Source organism: Myotis brandtii, unplaced genomic scaffold, assembly GCF_000412655.1.
Source record: "Myotis brandtii unplaced genomic scaffold, ASM41265v1 scaffold250, whole genome shotgun sequence".
NCBI lineage: Eukaryota > Metazoa > Chordata > Mammalia > Chiroptera > Vespertilionidae > Myotis > Myotis brandtii.
The window spans coordinates 1,683,365-1,699,341 of NW_005359478.1; the positions used below are offsets into that span (position 1 = coordinate 1,683,365).

Genomic DNA, 15,977 nt, shown 5'->3' on the forward strand with positions numbered 1-15,977 from the left:
CTCCCTCCCCTACCCCAGGAGGGCTCTGTGCTCGGGAGACAGGGGCTGAGTGGAGAGCGCGACCCGCCGGAATACCTTTCACAGACGCGGACGGTCCAGGCCGCGATGATCCACAGCGAGATGCTGAACACCAGCAGCACGGTGCCCGGGCAGATGGTCATGAGCGTCTTCATGACGAAGCGCGTGTTGAAGTTGATCTTGTTGAGCGCCCCGATGCTGCGCGACGAGGCGTCGGTGAAGAGCTTGCTGTGCAGCAGCATGACGCGCGCGATCAGGTACAGGCGCAGGAACATGGGGATGGACAGGATGATGTCCACGTCGGCCTCCGCCCGCGAGGGCGTGTAGGAGAAGGCCAGGCGAGCCGTCCAGAAGAACTTGTACTCGCCGGGGATGGGGTGGATGGCGCACACCAGCATCTCCAGACTGATGTAGAGGATGCGCTCGTAGGTCATGGCTATCCGCCAGTCATCCGCACCGTTGTCGATCACGAAGAGCTGCGGGAGCGGACAGCCCATTAGTTGTGGCCAAGACGCAGAGCCCACGGGGCGCGAGGGAGGACGGACGGACGGGCAGCTGACCCACCTCGGGGCCCTCTCCGGACCCCTCGCTTGTGTGGTGAGCGCCCTGGACGGGGCGTGGGGAGACCTGGCTGAGAAATGCCTCCATTTCTGTAAATTGCTTCCCAAGGTCCCGTCCTGCTAGGAGGTGCCCTCAAACTGGCTATTTCATGAGGAGAAGGAAGAAGAGGTCATTTGTACTAAAACCAGGTCCCTGCCCAGCGCGTGGCTCCGTGGTTGGGGATAAATCCCTGCACCCAGAGGTTTGGTTCCCCGTCAGGGCACCTGCGCGGGTTGAGGGCTCCCTCCCCAGTAGGGGGCGTGCAGGAGGCAGCCCATCCATGTTCCTCTCTCACACCAATGTTTTTCTCTCTCTCTCCTTCTCCCTTCCTCTCTCTCTCAAATCAATTTTAAAAATATTTTTTAAATAAACAAATGAATAAAACCAGGTCCCTAAGCTCCTGCCAAGCCCTGAGCTCAGCCCTAGAGGGGGACCTGGAGATGAAAAGTTACGTTTCCGCCGTGAGTGAGCGACGCAGGCTGGCCCCGGCTCCCTGCCCCGTCGGAGAGGGACCCACGGTGCTTGTGGGCAGTGCTGCCCCCGCACAGAGCAGCAGGTGCTAACGGCGGGTCCGGGAGAGGAACTGCCTGGGTCTGGATCCTGGCCGGAACACTCACTAGCTCTGCGATCTCGGGTACCTCTCTGAACCTCTCGGTGCCTGGGGTGCCGATCTGGGGACGGTGATAAGACCTGTGGCCGCTGGGAGCTGCAATGGGCTCGTATGTACAGAGTGCGTAGACTCCGGTCTGGCGCCCGGCACACACTCTGTAAGTCTGAGCTATTGTCATTTGTAGCTTTGCTCATGGGTGGGTCTCCGCCTTCCTATAAAATAAGGGCTGGACTCGGGGATGTCCAAACTTCCTCCCAGCCCTAACCTTCATGACACGGAACAAGCATTTACTGAGCACCGGCCTTGTGCCTGGCCCGGACCTGCACTGGGTTCACGTACGAGGAAGGGCCCAGACTGGGCTCTCCAGGAGGTCCCCAGGGTGGGACTGAGGACTGAGCAACACGGTTCTGAGCATGAGAGTCACGGAGGGGAACTATGGGAGCAACTGGCCGAGGGGTCCCCGTGGCTCAGGTGGCTCTAACTAGGAAGGTGTGATCTAGAAACAGGAGAGGGCACCCAATACAGCACAAGGCCTAGATTCCCCACCTCCTGCCCCAGTGGATGGCGGGTGGGTGTTCCCAGACACAGGTGTCCACCATCTGTGGAAACAGAAAGGACCTCATGGCTGCCCCGAGGGTTCCCGCTGCTCCTAACTGCCGCCAACAGGCCAAGCCAGGGCCGCGTAACTGCTGGACAAACCCTTCAAACACAAAATGAAAACCACCAACCCTCTCTATTATAAAGAACTGCACGAGGTTACTATGGTAACTGGGTTCACTCTGGGCAGGAACCGAAGCAAGGAGTCACAGATGCCTTGGAGTCCTGATGGGGAACGAGATTGTAAGCCATCAAGTTAAAGGGAGGATGCGTCATCACTGCCCGACCTGACAGGAAGGTTCTGGATCAGGGTGGTGTGGCCACGGCCCCTCAGGCGCCTGCTTCGGTTTCGGTTTCCTGGTGCAATGTGGGCGGGGCAACGTGCAGAGTGGGGTTAGAGGCTGGTGAGCTGGACTGAGGGCTCACACTTCCAGATCAGCCATGTGACCTTGGGTGGGGCACGGGGCTCCTCTGAGCCTGTTTCCACATCTCCATCACGGCACTATTGACCTTGACCCTGCTCACTCATGGGATTAGCAGTAGGATCCAATATCCCAGATTGCAAGAGGGAATGTGCTTTCCCAACGACGCTGAAAAGGACAGGGATTATTAAGCCGCTGCCCTGGGGACAATTCACAAACAGTGTGTGGAGGGGTGTTTCGGGTGGGGTTGGGGGTGTGAATGGCAGGTAGCCAGTGTGTGTTGCAGATTAAGAGCCTCTGCTTGGCGGGGCTCCCGGGCAGGGATTTGTGGGTCTGCAGGGTGGGCAGGATGTGCCAGAAGATTCTATTGCTGTCTCATAGGAGACCATCCTGTGCCTGTTCCCACTGGACCCTCGGAAGCCCAGCTCTCTAAGCAGATCAGATGACAGACACCCCGCCCTGCTGTGTCCTCACTCCGTCCGCATCCTGCTCCTTATAAATCACAAATCTCAGCTGTGACTGTTCTCCTGTTCGCTCGGTTTTCGTCTGTCTCTCCCCCAGAGCAGGGGCTCTCGACCTGGCTGCATACGAGAACCACTTGGAGAACGTGTTTAAAACACCCGTGCCCGGGCCGCCCAGACCAGGCAAGTCTGGATCTCGGCATCAGGCCCCGGCCTTGGGGTTTTTCCTAAAGCTCCCCAGCTGGTTCTGAAGTGTGACCTGGATGGGGACTCACCGGTCACAGCTGAACTGGCAAAAGGACAGGGACTGTGTCTTCCTTGTTCCCCTGTGGTGTCGCCAGTGCCCAGCCCAGATCTTAATACACAGGAGGTGTTCAGTGAATGCTTGTCTAGTGACTGAATAACTGCCACTTACTGTCTCCAGATGTCTACACTCCCTCTCTTGGGCTCCGTCTCCTCCTCTAAGGAATGAGGGCTGGGTCTGAGGAGGTGTCTTCTGCTCTAAGGTGCCTATTTTTTTTTTCCTCACCTGAGGATATGCTTATTGATTTTAGAAAGAGGGGAGGGAGGGGGGAAACAGAGAGAAAGAGAAAGAGAGAAAGAGCAACATCGATGTGAGGTACACACCGATTGGAGATTGAACCCAAAACCTAGGTATGTGTCCTGACCGGGAATCGAACCGGCAACCTTTTGGTATACAGGATGACACTCCCACCAACTGAGCCACACGGGCCAGGGCCACAATTCTGTAGTCTTAGGCAGCCCGTCTGGCTTGGTGCCTCCCACATGAATGTTCTCGGGGTACGTGCGCTGTACGGAGCCAGGACCCACGCCTGGCTCGTCTCACCTCTCCCCAGTGCCCGAGCCTGTGCCTGGCCCACAGTGGGCAGTGAGTAGAGTTCTAGTGAATAAAGTAGGGAATATGACTGCGTCATATAAAGAAAGCTCACCCCTAAGCCTATGACCAGAGAAGTCCCTGACGACTCAGCTTACGCCATGGGAAGGACATCTTCCTCTTCCCAGAGAGGGGTCCCATCTGGATAAGCTGTCCCGCCTCAGCCTGAGGAAGCTCTGGAGTTCATCTAGAACCAGGATCTCGAGTAGCGCTGCACCAGAGGAGTGAGGGGGGCTGTGCAAGCAGCTCCAAGAAAGGGCTGCCCCCTACATTTGGTCTTAGCCATCCTCCCAGCCCTGGTTCTACAGCAGCCGACTGTTTGCCCTGATGAGTTTTGGACAAGAGCCAAGATGAGGTGGACAGGATGTGGCATGTCCGGGCTATCACGGAGCAGAAGCCCCAGAGGCCGGGGCCTGGCAGACAAGGTTCCTCCGGGCCTGGCCTGGGTTTGCCCTTGTGTGCTGGCTTCCCTGGGTGGGGAGGGAAAGCCACATTCTGCAGGTTTCTGAGCCTTCCTGCCTCCTGAGCCTAAAGCAATGATTTCACGCATGGGGGGTAAGGTCAGCTTGAAGATGCTTCGGTGCCAGGGCTTGTGGTCTCCTGCAAGCCCCACACTTTCCCCCGAGAGTGCCCTACACAGAGCTGGTGCCAGACCTCATCCTCCTACCCCTTAGCTGAGAGCCCGTAAGGTTTCAGCCCACGAGTGGGAAGGAGATTGTATGTGCTAGAGCAATTTCAAACTTGCCTCCAAGGAGCTTATAATTAGAAAGGAGAACCAACTCAATTCAGTTCAACTCCACTCAATAAAGACAATTAATAAGAACCAACTAGCCCTTGAAATTTGCTAAGAGAGTACATCTTGTGTTCTCACACACAGCAAAGGTCATGATGTGAAGTGATGGATGTGTTCATGAACTTGATTGTGGTGACCAAGCACTTCACAAGGTATATGTATGTGAAATTATCACATTGCACACCTTAAATATATACAGTTTTACTTGTCAATTAGACCTCAATAAGAAAGCAGCAACTAGGTGAGGATCCTGTGGTGATATCATTATGAATCAGACCCATCTCCCACGAATCAGCTCATAATTTCAGGTAGCTCCACTTAGGCCCATCAGACACACCTGATGGGTGTGGTGGCTCACCCAAGTGGCCACAGCGTCCTCCCATCGGTTTGTTGGCTTCTTCACATGTGACTTTGCCTCTCTTGGCAAGAGGTACAGTGCATTGAATCTGAACTTGGCCGCGTGCCTTGCTCTGGCCAATGGGACATCAGAACATGTGATGCAGCAGAGGTTTGAAAAGTGCCTCTGCAGTGGAGCTCACTGTGGACACGTGGCCCAGTTTCCAGCCAGGCCTGCGAGTGAGGCCGTCTCCGCCAGCTGCATGGCAGAAGCGCGCCTCACGTGAGAACAACAGAACTGACCCACACCGTGAGCTAAATGACTATTGTTTTAAGCCATTAACTCTCAGGGTACTTTGTTATGTAACAAACTGAATGCATAACAGCACCGAAAAGTTGCTGGTTTGATTCCTGGTTAGTGTACACATCTGGATTTTGGGTTTGATTCCCCAGTCTGGGAGTGTCTGTCTGTCTGTCTGTCTGTCTCTCTCTCTCTCTCAGTATGTTCTCAAGTGAGGATTAAAAACCAGCAACAAACAAAACATTAATGCATACCAAAACTAGCTCATGCACTTTCTTAGCACGTGTATTAGAAGAGTTGGGTGATTGGACCCACATTTCCCTTTTAGCTTCTCATGCCGTAGCCCAGCCGTGGGCAAACTACGGCCCGCGGGCCGGATCTGGCCCGTTTGAAATGAATAAAACTAAAAAAAAAAAAGACCGTACCCTTTTATGTAATGATGTTTACTTTGAATTTATATTAGTTCACACAAACACTCCATCCATGCTTTTGTTCCGGCCCTCCGGTCCAGTTTAAGAACCCATTGTGGCCCTCGAGTCAAAAAGTTTGCCCACCCCTGCCTTAGCCTCTAGAACAGTGGTTCTCAGCCTTCCTAATCCACGACCCTTTAATACAGTTCCTCATGTTGTGGTGACCCCCAACCACAAAATTATTTTCGTTGCTACTTCATAACTGTAATTTTGCTACTGTTATGAATCATAATGTAAATATCTGATATGCAGGATGTATTTTCATTGTTACAAATTGAACATAATTAAAGCATAGTGATTAATCACAAAAACAATATGTAATTATATATGCGTTATATATGTGAAAGGGTCGTTCCACCCCCAAAGGGGTCGCGACCCACAGGTCGAGAACCGCTGCTCTAGAAGGAACTCCCACCTTCACCCTCCCACTCTCACACTGTTGACTAGTCAGGGCTGGTCGGTCTTTCTCCAGTAACTGGGTAACTAGAGGGGGAGGAGGTCATGACCAACAGGTGTGCCAGCTGCCCCTACCCAGTGGCCACAGCCTTTTGTATATGAAAGGGTTTAAAAAGGTATTTTGCAGGCCATTGAGTGATTTTGCAAGCAAAGTGTTTCTCACGTGTGAGGAAGTCAGTTGGTAGATTGAACCAGGGAACAAAGGCACAACAGAATTTACTGAGTGTAGGGGAGAGAGAAACGGCAGGGACTCAAGGAACAGTGAATCTGTTGAGAAATGTTGGGAGAAATTGATTAGCTGGCAGCTAGCAAAGAGGTCAGTTGTGGGCATTCCATCCTTGAATAGCCGACTAGAGGTATCAAAGAAAACAACTTCAGTTATTTAAGGATTCTCCAGAAACCCTGGGGTTATAGCTGTGGCACATGGGTGTGTAACAGGTTCTCTCTCTCTCTCTCTCTCTCGTCTCCTGGGCCCTTCTATCTGCCAGGTCTGAATGCTTCCCTTTTAGCGTTTCTCACAGCTCCCTGTGGGGGCCAACTCTGCAGGCCCCCTGTCCGGTCACCTGAAGACAGGTCAGTTCTAGTGGGATGTCCGGAGCCCACCGTGCGTTCGCTTCAGGGCCCGGGACAGGCTGTCTTCACAGGGAGACAACCATCCTGGCACCTCCGGTGCCAACCTGATGGAGGGCTGAGCACCAGCCCCTGTGAGCCTGGCGTTCTCCGTGGACGCACACAGGATCCGCCTCGCTTTTCTCCTTTCTTGGTAAATGAGTTTGGAGTTGACATGTTGGATTCACTCGTTTCCCCCATTCCATTTTGCAAGCCCGTGGCCTTTCAGGTTCTTTATTTAAGCCATTTCTTTAATTAACATGTTCTCGGCTATTAGGAGAGATCCTGCTTTAGACAATGTGGCCAATCTGAAAAACTTTCATTCTTGTGCGACTATGGAATTTTTTTTTTAATTACAGGAGAGAACATGGAAAGGGCCTTTTGTGTTCTCTATTGTTCCCTCTCTGTGAGAGAAAAACTCCAGGGAACATTTCCATCATTAGTATATATATGTCTGTATGTATGCAGAAAAAAATCAAAAGAAAAAAAATTAAAGATTTTCTTGAAATCCAGTAACAATATATTTATTTTTTCAAACTCCCTGGAGCACATATTCTGCATGTACACGATTACTACAGAGGTTTCCATGGAAACGACATCAAAAGTCCTGTAATACCTAATTAGGTTTCCCTGAGGACAAGAGCTGATTGCCAGTGATGAAATGAACTCCTGGGTTTGCAGTAATGGTTAACATAAAATTTCCAGTCAGCAAATGCACCTGGAACTAGCTGAAAAAAAGGAGGAGGGGGGAGGACCAAAGGTAGAAAAAGGTCCCTCTAAGGGAGGCCAGCAAGTAAGTGGGCTGTCACCAAAAAGATTATGATTCCACCATAAGACTCAGAGGCCTGGGATCCATGCTAGCCAGCTCTGTGACTTTCTAAACACGCTTTTATTTTTAATATATTTTTATTGCTTTCAGAGAGGATGGGAGAGAGAGAGAGAAATAGAAACATCAGTGATGCGAGAGAGTCATTGATCAATTGCCTCCTGCCCGCCACATGCTAGGGATCGAGCCCGCAACCCGGGAACCGAACCGTGACCTCCTGGTTCATAGGTTGACGCTCAACCACTGAGCCACGCCAGCAGGGCAGCTCTGTGACTTTCTAAGAAGAAATCCTCGCCATCTGACACTGCTGGGATTCACTGAGCCAGATGGCGCTTGGCCATGTGTAATGTCCCACGGTGGCTCCTGGGCCTGGCCAGGCCGGGTCTCCTGCGTGCCCCTGGCAGAGTTCACCTGTGGTCCCCTGTAGTGTGAGGAGAACCCGTGGGGACTCTTGAGTCTGGAGTTTGTTTGGGACAGCCAGAGACCGGTGGTGACCCCAAACCTTCCCTGTCCCCAGTTCTTAGGGAATGGAAGCCGAGGTATGGCATTTGAGGAAGCCAATGTGTTCCTCGCACATAACAAGCATTTCTTGATCCCTGACCACGGCACCCCTGGGGACAGAGCCTTCTGCCTCTGACCCTCTCTGCGTGGGTAAGTCCGGTTTCCGTGTTCTCACCCGGCAGAGATCTCGCTCTCTCTTCTTAGAAGGCCACAGTCCTGTCAGATGAGGCCAATCTTGTGATGTCCTTGAATCTTAATGACCTCCTGCAGATCCTTTCTCCACATATGGCACATGGGGGTTAGCGTTTCAACATATGAACTTGGGGACACACAATTCAATCCAGAGTAGAGTCCTCATGTGTCAAAATTACCCCAAAGCCCAGCTACAGGCCAAGCCAGGCGATTTGGCACATACTGTCTCACTGAAACCTTAAAACCTTCCATAAGGAAGTGATATTCTGCCCATTTTCCAAATGAAGAAACGAACATGCAGAGAGCGTAGATCCACTTCCCAGGGCCCGGCAGCATCCAATGAGCTCCCGGGCCCCAGGTCCTCTCATCTGCTGGGGACGAGCCAGTTTGGACTTTACTTGGTTTTATTCTTTAAAAAACCCCTCAAGCTCACTCTTCAAAATGCTCCTGTTTCACAAGAGTCTTCACTGACCACAGAACCAACATCTAAGTGAGTAGGCTGGGTCTGCACCGCACAGGGGTTAGCAATCCAGATCGGTCTGTGTGTGGAGCGAAGGCAGCTGCTTTCACATCCACAGACAGATGATCCCGGTATCATCCTTCCCAACCTCCGCGTCCCACGCCCTCGGGGTAGATCGGGTGGTGGAGTTCCCACCGGGGAAGGAACCGTCTTTGCTTAGGAGCCACCCACATACCGAAGCGTATTTGCTAAGGAAGAAGATTCCTTTTGGGTGACGTTGGGGTCGGGCCAGAGGAGACCAACAGGGGGCTCCATTGATCTGCCCCAGAAATGAACAGGGACATTGGAGGTTGGGGACTGCGAAGGGGGAATGGCCGAGGAGCACCTGGGCCCAGTCCCGAGACAGGAGGGAGGATGGGGTCCACTTAGAAGCAGCAGAATAGTCATGCAACTTTCAAGAACAAGAGTATGAGAAGTTCAATGCCCTGCTGTTTATCGTGCCATCAGCAACGTCACCACTTCCCCTTGCTCTCAACCCACAGAAAGTCCCCTAACCCAAAGGCCTTGATCATGGTTCCCATGGGGATGAAGGGACCAGGAGGTGACCGGTGCCACAGAGGTCACTACGTGCAGAACGGAACTGGAGAATTCAGCAGGAGCAAGAGTTTGCCAGCTCATCAGAGGAGCTGCCGAGAGAGAAATGGACGTTCCCAAGAGCTCCCAGAGGCCTGTGGAGAGACTCGGCCCCCTACCCGTGGGTGAGAGTTCATGCCCAATTCTATTGGAAGCAGTAGTGTCAACGGTGACACTATCCAACGCTTGGGGTATAGTGGCCACACCCCGGTATCGAAACATGCCCCACCCCATCCATCTTCCACTCTGCTACTAAAATGCCAACCAAACCGTGTTACTTCCCTTCTCAGAGCCGTTCCGTGGCTCCCAGAGCATTCAGATCCAGTCCAACCTCTTCACTGTACTTGGCAAAAGGGCCTTTTCCTGAACAGCCCCATCCACCACCCCGACCGCAACCCGGCACCTCATTACAGCCAAACCTAGTTACTCCTGACCCCTGAACTTCGGTCCATTGGAGTGTGTACAAGCTGTTCTCTCTTCTCAACTTCTTCGTGAGGGAGCCCCTCATTCTTGAAGATCCAGACCAAGCATCTTCTTTTCACACCTCTTAGCTGGCCTCTTCCCAACCCCAGACAGGGTGAAGTGTCTCCTTGGGGATCCCCTGTCCCTGAGCCGTCAAAGCCAATCCTCACACAGCAGCTGGATGGCCAGAAGGTCTGGAGCACGAGCCCCAGATTCAGGGGAGGAGGGGAGGGAGCAGGTGACCTCTCCATCAGACACGAGGGAGTGCAGCCTCACAGGCTACCAGGCCCTGTGCTGTGTGCTTTGCAGGTATCGTCTCATTTAGTCTTAATCGGGGCTCTAAGGGGGATATTATTATTCCCATTATACAGATGGAGAGACTGAGCCTCAAAGAGATTAAGTAATTTGCTAAAGGCCATACAATTAATCAGGGGCAGGCTCTAAAGCAGTGGTTCTCAACCTTCTGTTCCTCATGTTGTGACCCAACCATAAAATTATTTTCGTTGCTACTTCATAACTGTCATGTTGCTACTGTTATGAATCATAATGTAAATATCTGATATGCAGGATGGTCTTAGGCGACCCCTGTGAAAGGGTCGTTCGACGGCCAAAGGCGTCGCGACCCACAGGTTGAGAACCGCTGCTCTGAAGCCAGGGAAGACGGGTGTCAAAGTCCACAGTCTTGGCCACTGTGTGCTGGTCCCAGGCTGTGCGAGGTGGTTTGCCCACCTCAGGCTGGGCCAGTGGGTGCTTCTGGGCCTCTATGTGCTGTGGCAGGTCGGGCGGGTCTGGGCACCTGCTAAGTCTTGGGGGAGAAGGACCATTTTCTCACCAGGACGTGTCTGGTAAGTTTTGATTTCGTTTTCACATGATGGATCCTGCTGACTGCTTGTGGGGTAACAGTGTGATCCCTGGGGCTGCCGGACCCCTGACCCGCTGTAACTCCGGCCTGTTTGCCACTGCAGAGGGGTTCTTGAACTCTGGCTCAGAGGGCGTTTTGGCAACCAAACATAAGGAGGATTCTGGATCTTGTAAAAACTGGGGTGCTGAAGGACCAGGTCCGGACCAGGTGCCAGTGGTGGGTGGGGGCTGTTTGCTTGTCCCCCTGCTGACTAAAGTGCCCTTCAGCTCATGCTCAAGGACCTGCTGACACCATCGGAGGAGTCCCCGGCCCCCGGCGGAGGCGGCTCTGCAAACAGCGACGTCAGCCCACTGTTGTTCCCACTTGCGGCTCGGTCCACAGCGCCTTCCTCTACATGAACCTCCTACTGCTGCTTCCCCTGCTTTATCGATGAGCGACGTCCCCAACGCTGCACAGCAAGTGAGTGGTGGTGGCGGGATTGGAACCCAGAGTCCTCCCCACTCCCGGCTGAAGGGCCTGCCCACCTGCTTGTCGGTGCCCAGTGCCGGGCGCCCACACGACCACGGGCTCTTTGAAGGAAGGGGCCGCCCAATTGCATGCGTACATGGTGGCAAATAGTCTGAAAACAAGTTAAGGTGACAAAACGACATCGGTGTGACTGTAAAGAAAAACGCTTCCATTGTTCGCCATTTCTATAGTTCTCCCGAGGCGACGCCGTCTTTTGCAGCGCGGGCACAAGATAGAGAAAGAAACCAAAGAGTACCCGAAGGGAACTGCTAATAAGAACGGCTCAGAATCAAAGAAAACAAAGCACGCCAACCTGGGAGCAGCCTGAATACGCGTCAACGGGAAGACAGTTGACTGAAGAATGGGCCTCATACTGTGGAACGTTATTGGCTGTTTTTTTTAAATGAAGTGGATCTATTTGTATTGACTTAGAAAATGTTCATGGTCTATATTAAGTGAAAAGAGAAAACTGCAGTGTAATTGGTATAGTGTGATTCCTCTTTTAAAACAAAACAAACACCATCATATTTTTTTAAATCCCTATATATGGACATACAGGTTCGCATGTTTTTGTGTGGAGACACACACACACACACACACACACACACACACACACAAAAGGTGGTGAAGCCTTCTGGCTAGCCACTAACTGGGTAATGCCGGAACCTCTGGGGACGTGGGGGTGGGAATCAGGGAAACTATTGATTAACTCTCTTCTGAAAAATCAGAACACATCTCTGTGTTAAAACAAGCCCGTATTGCTTTTGTAATTTTGAAAAACCCAATAAAGTATTTTTTTTTCCAAGAGGATTGTCCTGGGGAAAGCCGCTATGGAACGTAATGGGGGTGTTTTAAGCGCAGCTGTTCTTGGAGGAACAATGATCTCCTGGGTCCTCTGCCCGCCCTGTAATGTTCTACGCGGAGCTTCTGAGCCCCTGGGGGCCGCCACCTGGGGATTTTGTGAGCACAGCCCGGCTGGATGACGTTAATTGCTGGGCTCATCTCACAAAGCTCCCCCGACCCCCCACCCCTCACCACCACCAAGGCCCATGTCATTACCTGTTCCCTAGCCCTTCTGAAATACAGTTTGAATGTAAGAAAATTGAACAAAAACACTAATTTCAAGGCCCACCTCGAGTGCACATTTACACGGCAGGCGCCGAAAGCCACGCTCATCACTGGGACTTGTGCAGTGCCAGACGGAGATTAGGATGCAAGTTTCTGCCCACCTGGGAGTTAGAAGTCAAGAGAAGTAAACAGAGACAAGGCCGTGAGAGTGACCAGCTTGGCAACGAAGGGCAGAGAAAGGATGGCGGCGACTTGTAATTCAGGGTCCTGCGACACCGCATGGCGGGTGCCCACCCCTGGTCCGGCACTGCCCCCTCCCCACTTGAGGGCCGTGCTCCCTCCCTCCTCTGGCCACACCTCTCCCCATGGAGCCAGGAGCCCTGTCCACCCTCCACCTTGTAATCCATCCTTCAAATACCCAGGACCCCCAATTGCCTATCTGAGCCTGCTTCCCAAGGCTCCACCGCCTCTTTCCCAATCTGTCCCGCAATAGGCAGACCGTGGCTGCTTGGAGCTGTAGCCTTAAGCCTGGAGGTGGCCAAGGTGCAGCTGGGGGAGGGGTTGGCTAGACCGTGGGCCTGGGGGCTGAGGAGTCCACAAGAGTCTGAGCCAGGGCAGGAACAGAGGGGCAGGGTAGGGGCTGAGAGATGGGGGCTCGGGTGCCTCCATCTGAGGCTGGCCCAGGCCTGAAGGTATCGGGGGGGGGGTCTGTCCCCCATTCTTTGACTGCCTGGCACATGTGTATACAGCAGCAGCCGCTATATTTTCTCGACGGTTCCAAGGTCAGACAAAGAAAACGCTGATATTCCTGCTCAGATAGCCTGTCTACCTTCCTCCCCTTCTATGAGCCCGGGGCCCCCAGGCTTGCGCTGAAGGGACTTCCGCTGAACACGAGTCTCGCAGGAAGCGCCATAACACGGGGGCCCAGGTCACTGTTTGGGAAATGTCTCGATGAGATGCCGCCGGCTCAGTCACATGTTAAAGGTTCTGAGAATTCCTAAAGGCAAGGAAACCAGTCAGCTCTGAAATGTAATTTCTCCAACTTCTCTGACCATGACTGTGGTTTTGGAGTAGCAGCTGTTAATGTTGCAAGGGAAACGGGGGAGCAGAGCGTGGGGCATTCACCGTGACAGACGCCGGAGCTCAGCCGTCGGCATCTGTGCTTTATTAGGACCGAGCCGTCGTCCTGAAAGGCACCAGCCACTCAATGGGCTCTGCTGAGCATCCCGAAGCCATCAAACCGGCAGTGTCAGCTGGCACGGTCCCATCGCCTCCTGTGGGCCAGGCGCAGCCACATGGCGCGCAGGGACATCTTACTGAACAAGTAGACAGTACTTCCCAGCATTATGCTCAGTGCTTTACCAACATCGACTCCCTGAATCCTCCGAACAGCGCTGTGGGGTGGACCTTAGTATCATCCCCATTTAAAGATGAAGACACTGAGGCAGGAGGAGGTTAAGTGACTTGCCCAAGGCCACACAGCTGGGAAGTGGTAAAGCCAGGCAGTCTGGCTCCAGAGTCCATGGGTATTAGTTCCCTATCGCTGCTGTAACAGATTAGCACAAAATTAGTAACTTAAAAAAAATACAAATGTATTTTCTTCCAGTTCTGGAGGCTACAAGTCTGAAATCAGTGTGACTATATCAAGGTTGTCAGGAGGGCTGACTTTTGGGGATCCCAGTGGGGGGGGGGGCGGGGGGGGGGGAGTTTCAGGTAGTTTCTTTCTCGTTTCCAGCCTCTAGAGGCGCCTGCATTCCTAGTGTCCCAGCCCTTCCTCCCATCACTCCAACCTCTGGCTTCATTTGTCACATCTCCTATTTCCTCTTCTGTGGTCAAACCTCCCTTTGATTTGACACCTGTGATCGCATTGGGGACCCACCGGGAAAATCCAGGGATTGGACCACATCTGCAAAGGTCCTTTTGCCATAGAAGGCAATAGCCACAGATTTCGGGGGTTGGGGCCTGGATAGTTTGGAGGCCATAATTCACCCACTCACACCACGCTTTTGATCATTGTGCTGTTAGTTTAACGTTCCCAACAGTTCTGGGAGGAGGCTGTCATTCTCCCTACCTTCCAGGTGAGGAGACTGGGCGCCAGGAAGTCACACGAGCAACCAAGGGTCGAGCAGGTGATAAGCAGCCCACTGGGAGAGCCATGGGGACCTGCTCCTGCCCTCAGCGCCCACGGCCGGAGGGGGCCCAGGACAGGAGGGGCCTCGGGCCGTCGGAAGCAGGTGCTGCCTCTGTCCCCCGCAAGCCCACACCCCGGGGCGTCCTGATCCCACGGAAAACCCCCTGGGAGCTGTGGATTGGCCTTCCCCAGAACAAGATCTACGTGGGCACCACATTTGGCAGGTGGTTTCAGGGAGGTGACGGGCCCCAGGTTACAAGCGCTCGCTCTAGAAAGCAGGATCCCAAAGAGGTGCGTGCACACCCGTGTTCATAGCAGCACTGTTCACAACAGCCGGAAGGCGGAAGTAACCCTCGTGTCTATCAGTGGGCGAACGGGTAAGTAAACTGTGGTGTACACACACAGTGGACTATTATTCGGCCTTGAAAAGGAAAGAAAAATTCTGACACATGCTCTAACCTTGTGTGATGCTAAGTAAAATGAGCCAGTTACTAAAACGTCAAATACTGTATGATTCCACTTCTATGAGGTCCCTAGAGGAGACAAATTCATAGAACGGTGGTTGCCGGGGGCTGGTAGAGGAGTAGATGGGGGGCAGAGTTTCTGTTTTGCAAGATAAAAGCCGTTCTTTTCTCTGGAGATTGGTTGCACTACAGTGTGACTGTACCTAACATTATTGAACTGTCTGTCCACTTAATATGGTTAGGATGGGCCCTGGCCAGCGTTGCTCAGTGGTTAGAGCATCGGCCCAAGCCCCAAAAGGTCACAGGTGGGCCGTATATTTCTCTCTCTCTCCTCCCCGCTCTTTTCCACTCTCTCTAAAAGAACAATAGGAAGTATAGCCTCGGGTGAGGATTAACAACAACAAATTGCTAACATGGTACATTGTATGTCGTGTATTTTATCACCATTTTTTACAGAAAACGCTCACTTTAAGCTGAGAGCTCTTGCAGCGCAGGGGTCAGTGCCGTCCCTTCCGTGGCTGGTGCGAGCAGGGGCTCGACAGATGTCTGCCTGTGACGGCTGAACAGGTTGAACCGGTGATTGTCCTGCTGCCCCGGCTGAGGGTGGGCACTTCTAGAAGCCTGACACACTGGCAATGAAACAGCTACCCCCAAGCTTCGTTAAAAGACAAAAACAATAAAAGCATGGAGGATCGAGAGTGGGTGAGGCAGATGGGACGAGACCACATGCAGTCGCCACTGTGGTGAACGGGGGGTTGTCACCCACTCTCCAAAGGGATCTCGAAAGCCCTGGCTGGTGCAGCTCAGTGGCTGGAGCATCCACCCCCACACCAAAAGGTTGCAGGTTCGATCCCCGCAGGTAGGCAACTGATCGATGTTCCTCTCTCACATTGTTGTTTCTCTCCCTTCCTTCCTCTCTCGATAAAATCCATAAAAGCATATCCTCCGATAAGGATTTAAAAAAATTTTTTTAACAAAAATGGATCTCAAAAGGGAACGGGGGACCCTGATGTTAATTTTACAAATAACTGGAGGCCCCTCTAACTTGAGATTGACTCCATGCCTCTCCCGTGGCTTAAAGTGACCGTGTGTCCTTCGTTTGCCGCATGAGCGGGGTTATGAGCCTTTTTACACTTCTCTGCTGTTTGCATGAAGTCCGGAGGAAGAGCCAAACCTCTCCCCAGAGCTGACCGGCGTGCCTTCGGGCGTCACGCCAGCCCCTCAGCCATCACCTCATCTGCCAACCTGTCTGTAACATCCTGTCTAGCAGAGCAGCCTTCCCCTGAGCCTGGGGGGGGGGGGG

The 15,977-nt window shown here is 52.9% G+C and overlaps 1 protein-coding gene across 4 annotated transcripts in view; it reads right to left on the reverse strand.

The window, feature by feature from the left end:
• Positions 1–15,977, reverse strand: part of KCNN3 (potassium channel, calcium activated intermediate/small conductance subfamily N alpha, member 3) — a 144,054-nt gene that overhangs the window by 59,443 nt on the left and 68,634 nt on the right. For all 4 annotated transcript variants that reach the window (XM_014540792.1, XM_014540791.1, XM_014540790.1 and 1 more), the window contains one exon: positions 76–494. In XM_014540792.1, the coding sequence (XP_014396278.1) occupies positions 76–494 (419 nt within the window). The remainder of the gene's footprint in view (positions 1–75; positions 495–15,977) is intronic.